Source organism: Amblyomma maculatum, chromosome 8, assembly GCF_055883805.1.
Source record: "Amblyomma maculatum isolate TAMU_Amacu chromosome 8, ASM5588380v1, whole genome shotgun sequence".
In the NCBI taxonomy this organism is placed as follows: domain Eukaryota; kingdom Metazoa; phylum Arthropoda; class Arachnida; order Ixodida; family Ixodidae; genus Amblyomma; species Amblyomma maculatum.
Window position 1 is genome coordinate 84,143,250 of NC_139351.1, and position 21,086 is coordinate 84,164,335.

General features: G+C 43.2%; 2 protein-coding genes across 2 annotated transcripts in view; both read right to left on the reverse strand.

The window, feature by feature from the left end:
• LOC146181670 (uncharacterized) overlaps window positions 1-12,687 on the reverse strand; it is a 32,861-nt gene extending 20,174 nt beyond the window's left edge. The window contains exon 1 of the mRNA XM_084575826.1: window positions 12,496-12,687. Coding sequence (XP_084431952.1) covers window positions 12,496-12,687 — 192 coding nt within the window. The remainder of the gene's footprint in view (window positions 1-12,495) is intronic.
• A 3,109-nt stretch (window positions 12,688-15,796) lies between these two features.
• The window catches only part of LOC146181671 (neprilysin-1-like), a 36,918-nt gene continuing 31,628 nt past the window's right edge, over window positions 15,797-21,086 (reverse strand). Inside the window, exons 15-18 of the mRNA XM_084576677.1 lie at window positions 17,979-18,044; window positions 17,529-17,633; window positions 16,491-16,567; window positions 15,797-16,046 (exon numbers count right to left, since the gene is read on the reverse strand). Coding sequence (XP_084432803.1) covers window positions 15,941-16,046; window positions 16,491-16,567; window positions 17,529-17,633; window positions 17,979-18,044 — 354 coding nt within the window. The 3' untranslated portion in view covers window positions 15,797-15,940. The remainder of the gene's footprint in view (window positions 16,047-16,490; window positions 16,568-17,528; window positions 17,634-17,978; window positions 18,045-21,086) is intronic.

Genomic DNA, 21,086 nt, shown 5'->3' on the forward strand with positions numbered 1-21,086 from the left:
CCACATGCGAGAAAAGATGGGAGAGCCTAATCATGATGGCTGCTGAATAAACCACATACGTTAATTTACAAAACGGAGCTGAGAAAAGTGGATTCTTCTTTCTTAACAAGAAAACAAGAGTGTCATGATTACTGCTTTGTTCAGCTGATACAGGTGACACCGCTGAGAGGAGGAGACTAGACGCAACAGAGAGAGTGACGCATAGCCTATGTGATGACTTCATCTTATGACGATGCAATGGATGTCGACAATATGAACTGCTAATTCGCTGCATAAACCGCAGCTTTTATAACGCTCTAACTGCTGTTCGTGTCACCGAATAGCCTGTTTCATAGCGTCATGAATTTCCTGCAGCTGCAAATGACAGGACTGTGGTTAGCGTTATCTTTATATGCTCTTTGTTTTCAGCATGTCTGTGCATGCTTCATAGAATACGAAGCCGCGCTTACACAATAAGGATGTCATAGTTATTCCGCTTCAAGTTTTAAATGAGTAGACCCTTTTTCAAGCAGCAAAATAAAAGAATCTTGTACTCAGATTGTTCGAATCTGTAAAGTTATAGCAACTCATATATTACGCCAATATCCAAACCACATGCTGAAGAAATAAAAATGAAGAAGGCTTTACGGCGGATTTTTCCTGGAGGCCAGAGACATTGTTAAGATCAAGTATTCGAAAACAAGATAGAAAAATCAATGGTAATGATGGGAAATAATTATTCCCTTCAGACACGGGGAAGTAATTTAGTTCTCAACATAAGTTTTTAGAAAGTAGAAGAAGGAACAAGAACATGACGCTGCTAGGATTCAAACCTACAACTTACTCATTTTAATTTGAGTGCTCTACGGACTAACTATCCTGCGGTTTTAACGCAACAGTGTTAAATGCTCTGCTAACCGAAATCAGTCGTTGGCGGCCGTCCGCGGGCGTTGGCGTTCTGACCGAAAAACCACCAGCCCGACGCTGGCAATTGGTAATTGGCAGTTCTTCTTTATTAGTGATCTACGGCGACGCCTGCTCAATATTAAACTTGGTATTGAAGTAGCGTAATCTATTCCTTCGAGAAGGACTGGATAACAATCTTAGGACAGGTTGCGCACAACATAAATTCCATCATGAAGTAAATGATTGAACAGCCATGTTCGTAGCTGACTCGGAGCATACCGGACGCGCAATTCGTAAGTCTTGTGTTCGGATCCTACGGACGAAATGCTCTTGGTTTTTTATTCATATATCTAAACAATTGCCTCTACAATAGCTTTGTTTTCCACAATATTCAACAACATTAAAAAAGACAATTTATCATCACCTCTGTGCCAGTGCCTATTCGTTCCCTTCCGTATCTCATAACAAGCACCTGATGTTCTCTACATTTGTTTGGCGATTACCATACCTTCGTCTTAGTCTGGCCGCTTTGTTGTCATTGGTAGCTTATGATGATTATGATACAACCCCCACCTTCATCGCTACATCACATTCGTCATGCTTGCTGTATAACTGGGCATTCTACGTCCGCTGCTATGGAGGGGTATGGCGCTGCGAACACTCTTAAATATAGGTTGCACTGAAAACTAATACCTAATAAAACATTATATTCAACAGACACTGATATCGCTGAGTCTGTGTTAAGCACTACACATGGAATCTGAAAGTTGTGGAGATGGAACCTTCAGCGACATACTCTTCTCGTTTCTTACTTTCTAGTCGATTATTTCCAGCATTAAAATAGTATTTCACCTTAATCAATAAAAAAATAATAATCAATGTTTTACTTATCTCCAGGAAACATTCACTCCTTGCGTAAGTGGTTGTGGACGTTAGGCCAAGTTTAAGATAAGCAGTCATGTATAATTGGACCTTTTCGTAACGGGAATTCGGTTGCATGTAATGATTGGCTGGACGGAGATCACCCTTTCTTTTATTTACTGCAGGATCGCTTACTTTTATCAAGACAAAGTGTGAGCGATAACGTGGTGCCTGTGTCCAGGTAAAGTATAAAATATGATGAAGTATAGTTCGGGGAAGCACCCGCTGTTGCCAGGTGCCCGATTCTTGTAGGCTTTCGTGCTGCACCAATGCAGCACACTAAAGTATTTATACAGGTGCTGTATCTGCGCTGCTTACCACAGTACAAGGAGACAGGGACCTCCAGTTTAATATGGGCGGCAATGAGAGCGCTTTCCGCTTGAAAACAGAACAATGCTTACCTCCTCTTTCTAGGTCGCTTTGTTTTTTCATGATCATACGGTGACCTTGAAGTCCGGAAATTGCGGGAGGGTGAGTATAGATGCGAGAGTTGGACTGTGAAGAAGGCTGACCGCCGAAGAATTGACGCATTTGAATTGTGGTGCTGGTGGAGATTCTTGAGAGTTCCTTGGACGGCCAGAAGATCAAATAGACCATAAACCCTGACTGCTCATTGGAGGTTCAAATTCTAACGTTAAAGCTAAGCTACTTTGGTCATCTGATGAGAAGAGAGGAGTCGCTGGAGAAATATTTGATGTTGGGAAAGGTTGAGGATCACCGGAGAAGGGGTAGGCAGCGAACGCGATGGTTAGATGGCATCCTCGAGGCGCTGCAGATGAAGTTATGTGATGTTAGGAAGATAGTGAGAGACCAGAAAGCGTGGCGTGATATGGTCCATAGGGTCACGAAAAGTCGGACACGACTGAACGACTGAACTGAACTTAGTGAACAAAAGTTTTTTTTTCTTTGTTTTTCTCTGCTATTTCGTTTGTTTGTTTTTCATATAGCCGCGAAGTTCGAGTGGGTTCGAGCCCCTGGTTGAGTTTTACACGAGTAAACGGCGATTCAATATTTCGATATAAACGACATCTTTCCTAAGGAGAATTGAGAGATGACGCGATATTACGGCATTCATGCACTCTGACCACTCCAGCTGTCTCGCGTGTCTCTCAAGCCCTTGTAAAACACAAATATTAGACCTACCTTATGCATCACACACTCGCAACACTAGAGAGCCATATATTTTTCATTAAAAGATTTTACTCATATTGTGACCAGGGCATGGAATAGGTTCGAGGAGTAAATGTTTTTTCTCCCACTTTCTGTTTAACCTCGTTCTCGTACTCGACAGGTTAACTAACATAGATAAGTTACAAATTTTTTATTCGATCCATAGTGATTCATAATTCGATCCATAACAAAAGAGACCATTCGTCCATTCTACGCCTCATTACATGCCCTACGGGACCATATTCATTTAGTTCGTTAACAAAACATTGTTCGTGCTAGTCTATTCATATCGATAAGTTGAAACGATACTTTTCTTAATTGTAGAGCGTAAGCTTTAAAGCCAGTGTTGAAACGCAAAGTTGCCATTTAAACATTTGAAACATCTACTTTGGCTAGGCTAAGGCTCCTGTAAGAGGTGCATAAACGTAGCAAATGGTTGTGAAATTGCCGAAGAATGCCAGCAGAAATTCAGGATTTTTTTCGAAAAGTACATTTCCAAGGATAGTTTCCGCACATTGTTCAGTCTAAAAACCGCAAGCGTAGTAGGAGGAATAGTAGTAGTCGGCATTATGCGCTGTAAAAAATCGGTAGCCTCGTAAAAAAAAAAAAAAAGTTTTCTGATAGCAATTTGCCTTTTTAGTGATTTATGACTGATTGGTGTGTGAGAGGCTAACACGAGTTAATGAAATTTGTATACTTAATTTAGGTATCAATCAAAAAGTAGCCAATAAAAGAGATTCCTTCATTGAAAAGGAAAAAAAAAAGGGAAAAGGGCGTCTCAATTGTGCCAAAGTGCTCAGAATGAAACGCCATTGCATGATGATGCTACTGAAGGAAACTTAAACTGTGTAATTTGTGCAGTAATTAACTGAAAAGTAAAAATAAATAAGGCGGTCAACTTCTCTAAGTGCCCAGAATGGATTTCCGAAGTTTCTTGATGTAGGTATCAGTGCACGAGAAAATAAACCATTAAAGAAATTAAAAAAAACATATTCGTGCGTGTGAAAAGCTAACGCGCATTCTCTTAATGGCAGAGCTCAGGTGTCCTCCAATTTGTTTAGCGTTTTAGGGCAATTCATTCGCATCAAATTTCCTTATGCTTAGGTATAAAAATCTGACCGTTTTTTGCCGATAATATATACCGAAGGCGCTAAGGGTTTCTATGGCGCTAAGGATTATAGCAAAGCACGTTTCAATTCCTAATGTGGGATCAAAGCCGCTTATGTATTATAACAACTTCCTGACTATAACAGAGTGCAAACACTATAATCGAAAATGATTAGCTAATGCTAGTTAATATATTCCTTTACTTGTATTGCAACTAACGGGCACAAAAACCAGTATAGCTTCACAGGATGGTAGGAGAAATAGCGCAACCGAGTCTGTTACTTAAATACGCATATATTATAAACATATTTCTATAATTAACGATTTGATTCTTGCGTAGGCCGAGTAGCATGAGTAGCATGAAATGATTTATTATGTAAAAGTTTTAAAACCTAAAAAACTATGAATTGTCTTAATATAATTGAGCAGTCACTCAATAAAGGTGGTAAAGCCATCGATCGAGTTGGAATAAATGTCGACATTAGGATGCCTATTGGTTCAGAAAGAAACCCAATACAAGGCGCGTTTAGGCGTCATAAGCCACAATTTACCGGCTAAGCCAGAGCAAATGAAGCGCATCGAAATACTGCAATGTAATATAAGTGGCAATATGCCCGAAGTGCCTTAGATTTGTCAAATGAGGCCTAATTGTTTACAAGAACAAAGTACTATTTCAGTTGTTAAACCTTTCTCAAAACGCACAAAATTCTAGTAAAGCGAAAGCCTTTTGCTTTTTATTTCATTTTTATTTGTTTCTAAAAATTTTAGCTATTGATTATCCAATTCTAAGATACTTCAGTAAATTTACCCAATCTTTGTTTGTTCTGCGACTGCTGGATTGGATTCTCGAATTCTTTTTTATTTACAACCATTCTGTTATTAAAAATAATAAACCAGCCAAAGGATGAGGACGAAGACGAGGCACAAGCGGCAGCTTAACTAACATTGTTTTTAAATACAATGTACCAACTGACCCAGGTTTCAACTCTCCTGAAAACCTCTTTGGATTGGTTAATGGCTTTTCACTACCGAATGTTTAGACACTTCGCCAATTTAGACAATGTTGGCTTTTTATGTGGCTACTGTTGGATCGACAATGAAGTTGTCATATTTTACACGTTACTGCGGGCACCACTAATCATCTAAAAAATGGCTTCCGCCTCAATAACGACGTAGCATCGCCTAACATACGTGTTACCATACGTAGATGCAGAACAACAGCGAGTACAAATTACAGTGCTATAGAAAGCGCACTATTTTTGCTTCGGTTGTGCATTAGGCGATAAAACACGTGTGGGACCTGTAACAAAGTTCTCCAGGCCTCATATGCAGTCTCCTTTTTTGACCAGCTGATGACCCATTTTAGATGGAAAGAAATAGCGCTCTGTGACATCTGAACCGCAAGGTGGGCATTGATTTACTTCGATGTACTTAGCGTGTTTCCAAAAACAAAATTAGAAAGTGGGGTCCATCAAGGTGTCTGAATGTGGGTTATTAAAGAGCCAAATTAAAAAATTCACAAAGCTTATTGAGATGGATAGTGGCTGATGGCGGAGAGTGTTTAGAAGTCTCGATTATTACTAGCCTTCTAGAACAGAATGTACAACAAAAAGAAATAGTCGGACTGGTACACGTGGAAGAACCAAGAAATAAATTTTGCTAAGAGCCACAAGAGTTTTGACATGCTGGTGTTTTAGTATTTTTAACCGAACTTTTGTTATCATCAAAGCGCAGTTAATCCATTGCGTAACAGAAAACCTCTACATGCACTCGCGTGCTAGCCAGATCCAGCTATGTACAGAGACAACTTGTGTGCCACCGGATTTCCTTCATTTATAGTCGGCGTTTACAGCAGCCTAGACTATGGAAAATTTTCACTTGCTTATCTTAATCTAGTACGGTCTTGAGATATGATCTACAAGTGTACTGAGGATGTACATGCACATCATGTAGCGGTAAAATAGTCATGCAAAGGAGACATCTACGCTTAAAATATTTATCAGCAGGTACAGTGTGGGGACAAAAAGAATATTATAAGAGCCACCTGTTAACCGTAAAATACATGTAGGCCTCATGACGTAAATATTTAATGAAATGCCTTTATCGGCAAAACTTCCTGCAGTACGTCTTGCAACGCGTCTGTCATATTACTTCAATTATCGAGCGCGTTCTGCGGTCGCTTTGCAAGCTCGAAATTGTTATTTTCATCAAGTGACCAGACATCCTAACATATTTTTCTATCATTTTCTTTTTTGCAATCCATCCTTTTTGTCTAAAAAAGGAACATATGTGATCTCATCGCAATCGTTTAATAACTGATGAAATAAAAGAATGCGAAAATTTAAAAATCGACTAAGTGGCTTCAAACTTGTCGAAAAGCTCAGAATGAAAGGTCACTGCTTGATGATGCTAAATAAGAACATTATGTCCAATTATATAAATAAATTGATTGAGATATTTGAAAAGATCAAAAATGTGTCCAAAGATGTCAAACTTCTCACACTGATGAGACAATGTCTGCTGATTAGTATCGGCGTATAAAAAATATAAACAAATATAAAATTTCTTAAATAAGCAAATTTAAAAATAAAGAAGGTAAAAAAAGTTTAAATTAAAGTGTGAAAAAAAAAAAAACATCCGTGTCTGCCAACCGCTAATGCGTGTTACCCTTAATGTAGAAGCTTAAGTGTCCCCTCATGTTTCTTTGTAAACGTTAGAGGTTGCAATGTGGTCGAAGCTAATCAGGGGCTCCTCTCTACGCCCTTCGTCAGGCTTGGCAGTTACGATACTCGATGCCGACATTTCATTACTAGAGCCCCCAGCAATTGCTCACATGAGTTCTACAACGGACAATATTATAAGCTAAACAGAATATTAACCAGCCTCTCTTGGATCATGAGTGGAGTCCACAGGAACTTGTCAAACGCAACAATCCCATACCCAATCTAAGAGTGGCAAAATTAGCTAAGAGTCTAAACATTGAGTTAGCAGTTAGCTTTCGTGTCGTGAGGGCGCAGGTTTTGGGCTGTCTTGGAACAGCACGTGCTGACCGGGACCAGGTGGGCTGAAGATAGCGAAGCGACGGGACAGCACCATAGGGATGGGTTGATGATTTTATTTTATTACAGTTCCCTATAGCTACCTGTAAACTAAGCAGTTAGTTATGTGTCCTAGATGATAAAATACTGGAAATGGTCGCTCGTAATTGATTTAACGATACGTGTTTAAATTGTTTTTACTTTCGTAGTTGCTAAACTCGGGCCTAAAGGTTTCATGCGTTAACATGGTTAAAAAGAAAGAAGTTACGTGCACGGAATACGCGGTGTGGGTGGTTTATGATGGCATGCGATGATAATTTGTAGAAGAGGTGGATAACCAGTTCAGAAACAGATCTAGCGTGCTGTACGAACGCCTAGGAAGAGTATATGCGGAGAATGCCTCACTGGTGTCACGTTTAGTTGCCATATGAAGGCCATTGGAGCTGGAAAGAGCGGAAAATGGTAGGCTCTCGAGGCAAGTCGCTGATATGGTGAAAAACGTGGCGGACCTCGCGAAAAAGAGTACAAAGGCAGAGAAAGAAACAAGGTTGTCTTGGGGCAACATTCACAGTACAAAGGCGGATCCCTGGAAATGTGTCGTAGAGGGAGTTAGTAAGGGGGTTTATAAACAGTGCCAAAACGCGGGCCGCGAGCAGGTTTCGGAAGTACAGAGGGAGAGGAAGCGTAGCCAGCTGGTGTTAATAGGTGGTGACTCAAACATGAAAAGGCGCAGCCCAAATATAAGGGAAAGGGTGAAAGATTATAGAGTTGGATTCGGGGTGTTTTTCGGAGATAACGTGGTACAGATAACGAGAGACGAACTTTCAGAGTAATCTGTAGAGCGCAATTGTAAAAGCAGCATTAAATGATGTTTTGAAAGGTGACGGGGCGAGAGTAATTGAGCGGTTGGCACAGGAAGGGGAAGATTTGGGGGCAGTATCTCCAAGGGTGCAGATTGTAGCATGCTTAGTGCCAGAGGTGCACGGAGGGAACCCAGAGATTGAAATGGAAGTGGCCAAGGGAAACCCTACAATTAGAGAATTACGTCGAGAAATGCGTTTCGAGGTAACTGATACCAAAAAAAAGTACGTAGAGCAGGCCTTGGCAAGGATTTCAACGAGATGGAATCCATTTCAAGGAAACGGTGGGCGCTGAAATCAGCTGCCGCCTGGCAGGTCGTGCGGTAGCATTTGTAGGAGGTCTGCGAGAGTTTCAAGCATAAGACGTCAAAGTAAACCAGAAAATGTCAGGCTGGATAACAAATCTAGACTACCGACGAGAAGAAGACGTAGGAAGAAAGCTGAGACGAATAAATTTAAACCCATTATTCATTACATAAATATGCAAGGCGGCACAAGGAGCCCGAAGACAGACCGAAATCATTGGTCTCTCTTTTGAAGAAAGCTGCTCCAATGCCCCGAAACAAACTCCTCTTCCAGCTCTTGCACCATGGCCTTTAATGTGTGGAATCTGCAAATATAGGCGTGATACTGTGACAGCTAAGCTAATAACGACCTTTCCAGGAATCTCTCCCAACGCTGTTGGATTCATTGATTGTTTGTTTGATTGCTTCATTCGTTTATTCCCTCATTGATTATTTGTTGTTCCCCGAAATAGGTCTGCGAGGCTGCGGTTCGCCTCCATTGACATGGAGTAGCCGGCAGATGCGTTAAAGGAGGCGAAAGAGAGCCATCCGCGTTCTGTACAATGTCAGGGCACGTGAAAGATCACCAGGGACTCTAATTTACTCCGTAGCCCTCTACTATAGCTTGTCCTCTCTTTCAAACCTTCTCTCCAACCTTCCTGCATTCCGTTACGACGCGGAAATGGCCACAAAATAAGTGCGAAAGATGCTGCGCTATATTTTCCTGCGAACCACCTTAAGAATATAATAATTGATTCAAAGGAGGGGAAAGGCGCAGTATCTGTCACATTTGTTTCTGTGGACACCTGACCCGCGCCGTAAGGGAGAAAGTAAGGCGGGAGTCAAAGTGGATAGAGATAAAGAGGCGCCGTAGTGGAGGGCTACGGAGTATTTTCGACCGCCTGGGTATATTTAACGTGCGCTGACATCGCACAGCACACGGACGCCTCTTCGTTTCGCCTCCATCGAAACGCAGCCGCCGTGGTCGGGATCGATCCCGGATACTCCGGTACAGTAGTCGGGAGTCTGACCACTGCACCGCCCCGGCAGGGCTGGGACAGGATGCTGGAGGAGGTGGTAAAGGGTAGCTGCTCCTGGCCCTACGGGGCTGGGGCGGTAGGTCAACGCCGCTTGCGGCGGCGGCTAGCGAGCCACCAAATTTTTATCTGTTGTAGGCCGTCATTGTACCCGCCACCGCTTAGGTGGTGGACGATGGCTGTTGCGGCGTTCGTCTTTCTCTCCAAGTTTTTCTTTTTTCTCTACTTTCTTCTGTCCGCACGAGGCAGCGGAGGTGGCTCAGCTACAGAGCCAGTAGCAGGCCCATGTATTAACGCGGTAACGTTAAGGAGCTCGTGTCGCAGAAAAGCCGGTGTCGTCGGCGTCCAGTGAGCGATAAATCCCGGCATGCACTTCATAAATAAACATGCACTTTATAAATAAAAAGCAAGTTCCAAGATGGGCTGGGCGAGAATCAAACCAGGGTCTCCGGAGTGTGAGACGGAGACGCTACCACTCAGCCACGAGTTCGATGCTTGAAAGCGGTACAAAAGCGCTTCTAGTGAATGCGGTGTTGCCTTAGAAACATGCCGTAGAACGTTATACTGCAGTGTATATCGGTAATTATGAGCATGTTACTTACAGAAGTCGCAGTTACACGAGTAGCGAAGTACGTTTCCGCTACATTTCTTCTGCGTTCTGCGCACATGCAGAGCCATCTTGCGGCAAACACAGAAGAACCCCTTCTCGCAATGTGCGGCGCTGCCTCGACACGTGGCGCGCCACTCGCCCCTGACGTTTCGCCGTGCACCCTGACGGGTTGTAAAATCAAGCGTCTTTCCTTTCTTTAGATCACTATCTTCGCTCACTCGCTTCTCCCCTTCGGGCCGCGCAGGTACCGGTGCGAGGATGCCCCAATACCCTTGCGTTTAGTAAGTTTTCTCGACGAGGTGCAATAACGCTATCGCGTTCCACTCTTGAAGGCGAAGCTTAAGCGTCCTCCAAATTTTTTTTCTTTTCATTCTTCCCACAGCCACAACAACAGCGGAGGTGGCTCAGCTACAGAGCCAGTAGCAGACCCATGCATTTTCTTTTACTTCTTCCTACAAGCACAACAACAGGATGCTGGACGCCGGACACCACATGAGGCATTGAAGCTTTCCTCTTAATAATAGGAGCTAGTCCGATTGACAGTCACCATCTTCGTAAGTGGCTTTCAGCTGGTGCACCACCTGAGCGAAATGAGTAATGAGGAAACAAGAGGCTCAGCATTCCGGTCCAACATATGCGTTTTCCACGGGCTGTGCAGTCAAAGGAGGAAAATCATATCAAAGGGCTCATGGAGAAAAATTGGATCATCGGAGCATCAGGCAACCAGTAAAAAACTTGCCGACGATTACGTTACATCCTAATGAGAAATTTGACAGCAGCTCATCAGCTGTTTCAGCTCTTCGATAGATTGAGCAAAGAATTCTAGCAACACATGTATGTACAGTTATAGAAAACTGTTTTTATTTTTCACACATATTACTTCAAGAAACACTCCCCTAACAGTTCTTAGCTGTCATTAAGAAATCTTCGTAGTTCGGGAGATCGCGAGAGGCAGCGCGTAGGCCCCCTAGGAACATTGCGCGGCGAAGCAAATAGCAGCGACTGACTGATACCGCTGACGCCACAAGCGAGTGAGGTCAACGTGGCTCTACGTTGCTGCCTGGGATGCCCGCATCATGATCCGCTGATGCGGAGCCGGCGCTTAGGCAACCATCGCCTCCACGCAAAAGGAGCGGGATACACGCAGCGGAGCGCGCACTGCCTGGCTGCGGAGCTGGTTACGAGGGACAACGCCGACGGCGACGACGCCACACAACGCCGCAAACGGCGCCAAAGAGCTGCGCTCTGAATCTCGACAATGTGTAAGAGGTCTACGATGACAACAGGCACATTGCAAACAGCAGACTTACGAATGGGATTGGCGCTGGCGGTGCGGAGAATCCAGAAGGCGGGTTGGTGACTTTATGAAGCTAGCGACAAACGCTTTCTCTAATGATGGAAAGAGTAGCACTGATATCCCCAAGCGTATGTGCACGAACACCGTCAACAAAAAATCGCTGGGGTTTAGTTTAGTTAAACCCGGTAGGTTACGTAAGCAAAGCCGACGTTGCTTGGCTTCCTGATCTATCGTCTTTTTCTTCTTCTTTCTGTTTTTCTTTCTCTTTTTCTTCTTCTTCTTTCCTTTCTCGTTTTCTTCTTCTACTTTTTCTTTTCCTTCTGCGCCGCTCATTGCGACGGCAGCGCCCCCACTAGGCAGCGGCGCCGATTCATATACGGCGCACTGTGGCTACCGGCCGCGGCCACCCGACGGCTTGAGCTGGGAGCCCATCTTCCGCTGCTCTAAAGGTCACCGTGACTACACCACGGCTATGCGAAGTGACAGACCTGCAGCAGTACAATAAAAGTTTGAGAACATTCGGCGGAGAGAGAGGAGGATTGGTAGGCAATATATGTGCAGTTCGTGCCCCAAGAAGAGCGGCTGCTAGTTTTGCGAGTCTTATATGTTACGCTTCAATGCCTCATTGGCGACAAGGAACGACATGGAGGGGATGGTGAGGTGTACAACGGAATGTGCTGGTGGTCTGATGAGTTGTGGGGCTGCCCTAGAGATGTAATCGAAGCTGAGCCCAACGTGTGGTACTAATAACTCTAGTCTGGCGTAGTGCGTACAGGTGAAAGGGCGCAGAGGACGGCTAAAAAGGCGGGTGACATGGCTTGCAATACGTCAGGCATAGCAGATAGGCCGGATATGAATTGTGCGCCAAGGTAAATAGGGAGGTGGCATTTACCGGAGCAGTTGAGCGACAGACAGTGGCGCCATAGTCTACACGTATGCAAAATGGCTCATGCGGCGAATTTCGGGTGGTAACTACGACATACATGGGAGACATCTTCACTGCCACAGAGAGAGGCGGCACGACAAAAAAAAAGGGGGGGGGGGCGTAGCACAAAGGTGCAGACACAGGGGATGGCTGCAGTGGAACGGGGTCGAGATGAGGTGCCACAGGTACCGCGGCTGGTCAAAACTAGGAAGTGCGTCGGCAAACTCTTGCGCGGTGTGTCGGATCGCAGGGGTAAGCAGGTGGGCTGTAGACGACGGCAGGTGACCAGACAGAAGCCCAATCTGCCGGGCGATCTCGACTAGAACTAATTTTTTGACGTGAGCCAAAGGTCGCTGCTCACAGCCAGGCCAGAGTTAGATGCGGCAGGTGTAGGAGGTTGACGACTGTAGAGGCATTGCTTGCGCAACTCGTTGAAATTCTCACTAAGGTTGTAGACTAAGGCCATTGTGGTGGGGTTCTTTGCCAACAGCATGTGGAATGCATCGTCGACAGTTCCCTTCATTATGTTCTTTAGCTTTTCAGGCTGATCCATAAACGGATGGACACGCTTGCACAAATCCACGACATTTTCAATATAGCCACTGAAAGATTCACCTTTATGCTGAGCTCGCACAAGAATTTTTCAACGTGTAGTTTCTGGACTGTGGGACGATCGAACGTCCGCGAACATTGTCTTGACGGTAGCCAAATTTGTGTGTTTTCCTCATTATTCTGTTACCACAGGTTAGCAACGTCGCTCAGGCAGAAGATATGACATTGTTGATAGATGACGATTCACGCGGTCGTACAAGGCCAGCCAATCTTCAACGTCCTGGTCGCTCACTCGCGAGGTCTCACTGCCGAATGGCACAGGAGCATGAAATGGACTGCGAAGAGGCTGCTGTTGGCCTACCTTACTTTGTCGCCATGGGCATCGTACAGCTGCGGAGCTCCACAATGATCGTTTACGAGTCGCAGCCAGTACCTCCACCAAATGAAGAGGGTTTATTTGGTTTTTCCGGAGGACTAGCGACGCGACCGGTGACGCAAAGCACAATGTCGGTTTCGCCCAAGGCAGTCAATGATCCTTGACACGTAACAGCTGATCGGCGAAGCCTGCATCGTCGTTTCTCTCGGAGCAGTGTCCATCATGTTTACAGTATGATTATGATCTTAAACACCCTGTATAAATTTAGGGAGATTCGTCGCGCAATGAACACAGTAAGAAAAAGGAGAGGAAAAAATTCATTAAAGCTTACTAGGCATAAATGTCAAAATAAGCTACCGATAATGGGCGCAAAGGGTGTCAAAACGTGCAAAATATTTTTTTTCGTTTGTTTTCTTGTGTCTTTTTTCTCCCGAAATAACGCAATACGTTGAAGTTTGCACTCCTATAATGTTTCGACCTAACCTATTTCTACGTGTTTGTTTTTGCATTCAAGGTTTAGATTTATTGCCAATTCGCCCAGCCCTCATAATGATATGAGTGATTTCGTTAGCTTATGGTTACATATGATTGATAGGGCGCTCCCGACGAGATTAACGTGTTTGTTTTTCGTCTACTAATTTTTATATACTTAGTTTTCTGTAGTGACACAAGAAGAAGCAAACCAAGTTGCTCAAAAAAAATGATGCATATACTAATGCGTCCTTGAAATATTGACTCAGAAGAGGCCAACAGCTACTTTCATAACTGGTTCGCTCCCCTGTAAGATAGAAATATTCGCGAGCTTCCTTGCAAATCGAGGACATAGGCCATTTTTTTAGCCTCTAAAGATCTTCAACAATTACGCAAGGAGCTTGAAATCGCATATTTCAGTGACACGCGGACAGACTTCTAGGGTACCAAATACTTTCAATCGCCACTACCCAAGCATTCACAATGCGTATCCTTATAATATCCTGTAGGCCTCGTTGATTTTTTGATAACTGTACAATCTGCTGTCATGTAGGATGTGCAGTTGAAGTTTCCATTTCCATAACTCATTAGACTCGAAACTCATCATCTAATTGGTAGTTACACAAAATATAGCGCTTAATCAGGACTTTAGGATAGTTGTTTAACTCGGTTATTTGCGGCAGATGAGGAACCATACTGTGAATGTCGACTTCCACGTTCCACACGGGCCTCCATATACCAAACTTCCCGTCACCATAAGCCAGGAGTCGCAGCTTCAAAACGGATAGTCTGTGGGCGATCAATCCCTCACTCATCCTGTTCTGTGGTGTCCGGCGGGATGGTATGACAAGCCGTCGAATTGCTATGAAAACATTTGCTGTTGGACATATGTTGCTGAGTTTTGTTGCTATTATTGCATTCCGTGCCCCTATACCTGTATATTGCAATCGGTGAACTTACGGACTAGATCTGAAAGTTGTTTGGTCTTGAAGAGTCCTACCATATTTTCCAGTACCCCAATTTATGCAGCCGCAAAATGTTCCCAATGAGAACTTATTTAGATTAATTGAACGATAATCTTTTCATTACTATGTTTACTACTTAGTATCACCTTCAGAAGTATATTTTACTGCCTTGGACGAGATAAGTTAGCCTAAGCAGCTCGTTATTTCAGCCGACAGTCTTTTTAGGCTCATGGTGAATATCTCGCATAGCAAGATATGTTCGCGAGATGTGTGGGTAAAAATTCGAGAGATAGGACACCGAGATATGTCAGCGAGACGTCGCAATAGGTTATGATGTCAACATAATTTCACCGCTAAGGACTTCTCAATAAGTTCTGATGACGAAGACAAAGAAAGGGCAATGAAATTATAATGAGTAGACAAACAAACAAGATACAGGAACAAGAGAAGAAGTACACAGAAGAGGACACGTTAAGAAGCACGGCAGGCTATGTGCAATCTTGTAATTTTTTTTTTCAGTAATCATAGAATTTCCAGCGCTTGCAGGCGAAGGCACCAAGACATGAATGGTGCAAGACGATGCGTGTGTCTTTCACCTTTTTGAGCCTTCGTGGCCTAGAGCAGTGGGCTACATCATGTACCAGGCAATACAGCACCCATACCTTTCAACAGCCACGTAGATGGGAGGACAAGGGTTGTCATCCCTTTGGGGAGCTTTGCAAGGAAGCGTTTTTTTTATTTTGCAACACGCTTGAAATGAACCTGTAGGGCCGTAAGAATGTTTACCGTAGGTTTGGAACTAACGAATATTGTGTGACCAAGGGCACAGTAGGTGGACAGAAAATGTTAAGTTATCATTGAAACGCATTAAAAGAGTGTTCAGAAGAGAAACGTATATTTAAAATGAATAATGAGGGCCATTTAACGCCCGTGCATAAAAATAGCGCTCAAACGCATTTACGAAAGCATCCCATTAAAAATTTGCTATGTTGCCTAATATGTAGTAATCACGCTTATCTATTCAGGCAAAACAAGCAAGTTTAACCATGCCAAAGCTCCTCTCTACATGCATAGTGTATTTTGCATGCCACTTTATAGATGTAACTGTTATTGTTAAAGCACAGGCTTTGGCTCTAGTAAGAGAAATAGTTTCGAAACGTCGCTCTCTGCAGACTGGAAGTTTTTTTTAATCTTTAGGCAGATGGGCTTATGTGCCTGAAAAGTTTCCTTAGCGAGACGTTCAATACTATATTTTTGTTGACTAGCGATCAGCCGGCCTGTATTTTAGGACAATAAAACACCGGTTGAAATGTGGTACGGTGACCTACACTCACGTTCAAAAACTTTATTTTGAAATTTTTGGCATCGTAAACCTGACATTTATAACGCAACTATCATCATAAACGCAAACGTAATCTCCGTACTTTTGTTGCGACATTTCTTCACCACAAGGTACACCTGTTTTTCGGGTGCCAGTGCATTGCTGAATGTGGCCGGCATCCGAATACTCTGGCGAATGCTTTCGAGTTCTTGAGTGGTATGTTGATCCTGAAAACAAATTAACATAGAATTGTCAGGTTTAGCGCCAAAGGCAAAAGTTATGCACAGTTAGAAGTGCATATTATCTCCTAAATAGGCTTGCTGTTTATTTCACGTTTTGTCCTCTGGGAGGCAGCATATCATTCCATAGGTGCTACATGTTTGTACCTCGGGTGCCAGACCGCCGAAATACTCGGTAATATTGTAAATAAGGTTTGGCATTATTAAAACTACAGATTTGCTGCCATACATTGAAATCACGGAGCAAATGATGCACTTTATTCGCATATAAGGCGATGGAGTTGAAGTAGGAGAGCCAGTAGCACATTCTTTAAGCCATTCTTTCATTCTGAGCACCGCAACTTTAGTAAAATTTCAGAACATTTGCAGATATGATGAGTAGAAACAAGCAGAGTCCGCATTTCGCAGCGTTAACAGCAAAATATCACTCACCTGAAGCGGCTCGGGCTATGCGGATCATATTGGATTATGTGTTTAAGATGTTTTTTCCGTGATAAATTGCACCAGACCTGAAGAAAATATTTATGGGTAATAGTTAAGCTCCCGCTTTAAGGTTATCACGCGATAGCGTAGGTTAGCACTCCACATAAAAAACCCCGCTGTAACCATGCCATATGAGCATGCCTGACTGGTCTAATGAAGGGTAACTGTCCGACTCGGAATACAAGGTTTCTGAGAGGTTGGTACTGATATCACCCTCCTTATTGAAATGAAATCCCCGGCTTGACAGCTTCTGCCAGATGTCACGTCAACGAACCCTAAGTACAATCAATATGCGGCCATGTCAGCTGCCAGCTACCACCTACCTGAGACATTCTTGGGATTTTTACAGACTCATTAAATCGGCACTCTTCCTTTCCTTTTTGTAGCGTCAAGCTACCCTACGCGGGTCAGAGCCGAGTTTCATATGACTGTGCGCCACCCGTTATGCGCATGCGCGAGAGCCGCGGGACGTCACGAAAGGCGCAGGTGCGTCGCCTCGTCGTCACGGCCGGTGGGCGCTCCTCGCCGCCGCCGCCGCCGTGCGCTCCTCTCCGATGCGTGATCTTCAGCTGGAGCCGTGTTTACTACTGTTGCGCCGCGCTACTGCGCATGCTTTATGCTACGTATATCCAGGCGTAGCAGAGCTAAGCCTCTGCCATTTTTTTTCTCTCCCTTTGTTCTCCTCTCCACACATAGGGCAGCCTACATGGGATCGCCTAATTAAACTCCCTGCCTTTCTATTCTACTATTGCTCTCTCTCTCTGTCTCTCTCTCTCTCTCTCTCTCATTTTTCTTCGCTGACAATGCCGACGCCAAATAATCTGATGCACAAAGGCTGTAAGGCTATCGCGTTATAAAACAACTGTGAAAAGTGGTATTGCTTGCGAAATTTGTACTATTTTTGCACGTAACACGCCATAAATATGTATTGCTTAGCAAGAAAACCCCAAATCAAAAGAAAACCAAGTGTATTTTATACAAACAAACCATTGCATGGGCGATGAAGAACAGCTTTCTTCCAGACAAGTACTCAATGCCATGTAGTCGAGTGTCCACGTCGTCGCATTCTTGTGTCAATAGCTTGTGGTACGCCTGGAATGAAGAATGTGCCAAGTACGCAGGTAACTCATTCATTTAGGAGAGAATATTCAACAGGTACGCTTTGCTAGTTTGTGGTTAAACATAAGTGATTACATACAAAAGATTACAACCGCTACGTATCCCTAGGGTTGTTTTCATCCAGCAAATATATTCTAATCCGGATATCTATTTCAAACCTTTATATTTTGCGAAACAGAACTCACAGCACTAATATATAAAATTCGTACTTCCATAGTCGATTTAACTTATACGTTTTAAAGTAGGCATTACCGACTTTCTTCTCAGTAAACACCAAATATTCTACAATCGCTCTACATTGCGAAAGCCGGAACATACCTTGAAAGCTAATCGTATGCCACCGTTGTCCGCAATGTTTTCGCCGACTGTGTTTTCTCCATTCAGCTGCAATTCATTGAGAAAAAAGCCGAACGCAAAATAAATTAGGAGCATGTGGTGGAATGGTATACTGTATTATTCTGCATCCATTTGTGCTCAAAGATGGGTCTTTTTGAGACAGTTTTGATGAACATTACATTTAAAAAGCCGGTACTCTTAGCTAGACATTATCAGAGTAGCTGCTAATAGAAAAAGCATGTTGAGCTTCCATAAGGTTTTATTTTTATTTATTTCAATTTTCGCACATCTTCTGGGCACGCATTTAGTTCATGGAAGATCCTGGCCTGTTTCAGAGCAACCGCTTTTCGCAGCATCTTTTATTGTTAAATTTAAGGAAAATTATGCGGCGATATGCTGTGTGAAGGTGTTGAAACCTTTCAATATAGTGGTTTGAAAAATAACTCCTTTACTACTACCACAATGTTCTTATTGCTACAGAAAATAAAATTATATAACAAACATTCAAATTTACAGAAATTATTGAGGGCAAATAAAGAAATTATTTTGTTATGTTTTAAATATTGTCCAAATAATCTGCTCCACATCAGATTTCAAACATAATTAAGAAATATTGCATAATATTGATGCACTAGTAGTTACGGCCAGTTCAATAGCGCCCTTAAGCAGGAATTGGCAATTATTGTAGATTTGACTTCTTGGTAGCTAAGCGTATAAAATACAAGCAGAGTTAAATTTCGGGTTCGTAAATAAAGCCCAGCAGTACGGGAACGATGCCGACGGAGCTGAGGACGTTAATGTGGAGGAGATTTGGTCACTAGAATATTCATGAGCGCGGGCGTATGTGCACCCAAGACGTTCGTTATAAGAGGCTGCGCAGTGGGAGCTCGTTGTCTCGCCCGCCAACTGACAGTTCGAAATAGTAGTACCTCAAGGTAGATGGCTGTTCAGCGCATGTGCATCGGAGCTTCGTTAATATATCCACCTTTTGTTCGAACCGCAGCCACACGCCGATAACACGGCGGTGAAGGAAGCGAGTTTAGAGCACTTTTGGAGAGATTTCAGTACCCGCTTTATCCGCGCATACGTCAGTCCCTGCCGCATGAGAAAGTGCGCTTTGCCAGATGCGATCATTGGAAAACATGAACATGGCGCTCCAGTGACAGAGCGAGGTATCGAAAGAAAAAAAAGCAAAACTAACGGTAACCAGATGCTCGCGCCTATCTCAGATGACGGCAGTCAGACGGCCGGAACTGTCTCTCTTGCCGCGCGTTCGGCCTACTGTTCACACTTCATGCCGGCACGCATAGCCAGGACTACATGAAAGAAACTGTGTGTACAGGAAGGAAGGAAGGCAATGCACGCTGTCGAATAATTCCAATAAACCAGTGGAGTCCAGAAATAATGCGTTTTAATAAGGCTGTTCTCCATAACCTTTACAACTTTTCCGTTTCACTAAAATTTATTTGGAATACGTTGCTTGGCAATTGAACTTCGTCGTCGTTTTGTGTACCCGCGTTATGTTAAGGTGAATTGCGAAAAACGTGTGTGCTCACTAATGCCACAGCATATCAGGAACTCCACGCGTACAAAACTGACCCCGAGACATTCATTGCTGCGTCTGTCACAGCCAATTTGCAACGTCGAGACAAAAACTACTAGATACAATATTGTCACGGGTGGACAACGATGAGGACAAAGTGGCACGCTCGTGCGTGGAAGGTGACGAGAAAGAAATGCGTCGAACACTGGGCCCTCATTGCCTGGCTCCTTGGCTGTCTCTCAACGTACATGCATTTTCCCTACTAGAATTTCATGCAAAATTTGAAAAATTGTGCCCGATTCTCATATGTCGTAGAATCTTAACATCTGCATGGCGCGCTGTGCTTTGCGCAAGGGCCTTACTGAAGTGACCATAATTACTAGTACAACAAAACTATGCAGCATTTTTTAATAAGTTTGAAAGCTGAAGTAGAGGAGAATAGGTGGACAAAGTTAGAAAAATATCAAAAACCTGTGTTTTTTATTTGTCCTCAGAAATTTTTATTATTTGCTATTTTCTTGAATTAAGCGGGATCGTAACTCTGTATCGACCCGTTGTATAAATATAAGCTTTAGCAGCTGGATAGATAAGTATGCCGAGACCATAGTGTAGAATTAATGCTGCTCTACCATAAACTGTTGTTTGAGATAAAGGCCTGAAAAACAGGTAAAATTACGTTTCCTGGGTCAATTTTGAGAAATATTTCAAATCATCTACACTACCCAGAAAGAAGAACATTTACTGGATAAAAATAAAAACGTCCATATACATAGATAATTTTCAGCTACCTACCTGTAATGTAACTTGTTCGTAAAAAAAGCAAGAAAATTAAGCGTGGCACTCCACCTCTTAGTCATTAATTCCCATTGCCTTAAGTTGAAAAACGTTTTGGCTTCGAAACCAACTGAAGATCTCTTCTTTCCAGTCATCAGGCAACAATATGTAAAATTTTGAAATAAATATCGAAGGTCGACCGACCATGATTTGTGTGTCTCACGTGGAAACGCCATCCATAACTCCATCACCTTCCATTCAATAGTTAGCAATAGTTAGCTTTCAATATTTAGTAAAAAGAGAACTTACTGTTTCGCTAATTCTCAGTTGCTACGCTTCGAAAAAAAAAAAACACGCAACTAGCACTGGCACATGAGGGAAGAATGCAGTCAGCGTTTTATAGAGTACAGGCTAAACTGTTTTCGTTAGCATCTATTTTAGTGCTCTACGGAAGAGCACTATGAAAATAAAGTCCTCGCATATGTTTATTTCTGACGAAGTTTGTCAGTCTTGCTTGATCTATGCGTGGCTTTGAAATTTGAGAAATCGTGTTCTTTCGGCCCTCATTATTTATTTATAGCAGCGTTGTTATGCGGTCATTACCTGCACCGTGTAAGGTAAAAGTCAGTAATTATCGATGCTTACAGGGTTAACAAATTATATACCCGCAGTCAATGTTTATCTTTTAAGGCCATACTGGTACCCTTCACTTAAGCCTGTTATACCTAGTGGCACGGGCAGAGGCACATTATTTTATGTTTTTTTTGGGTAGC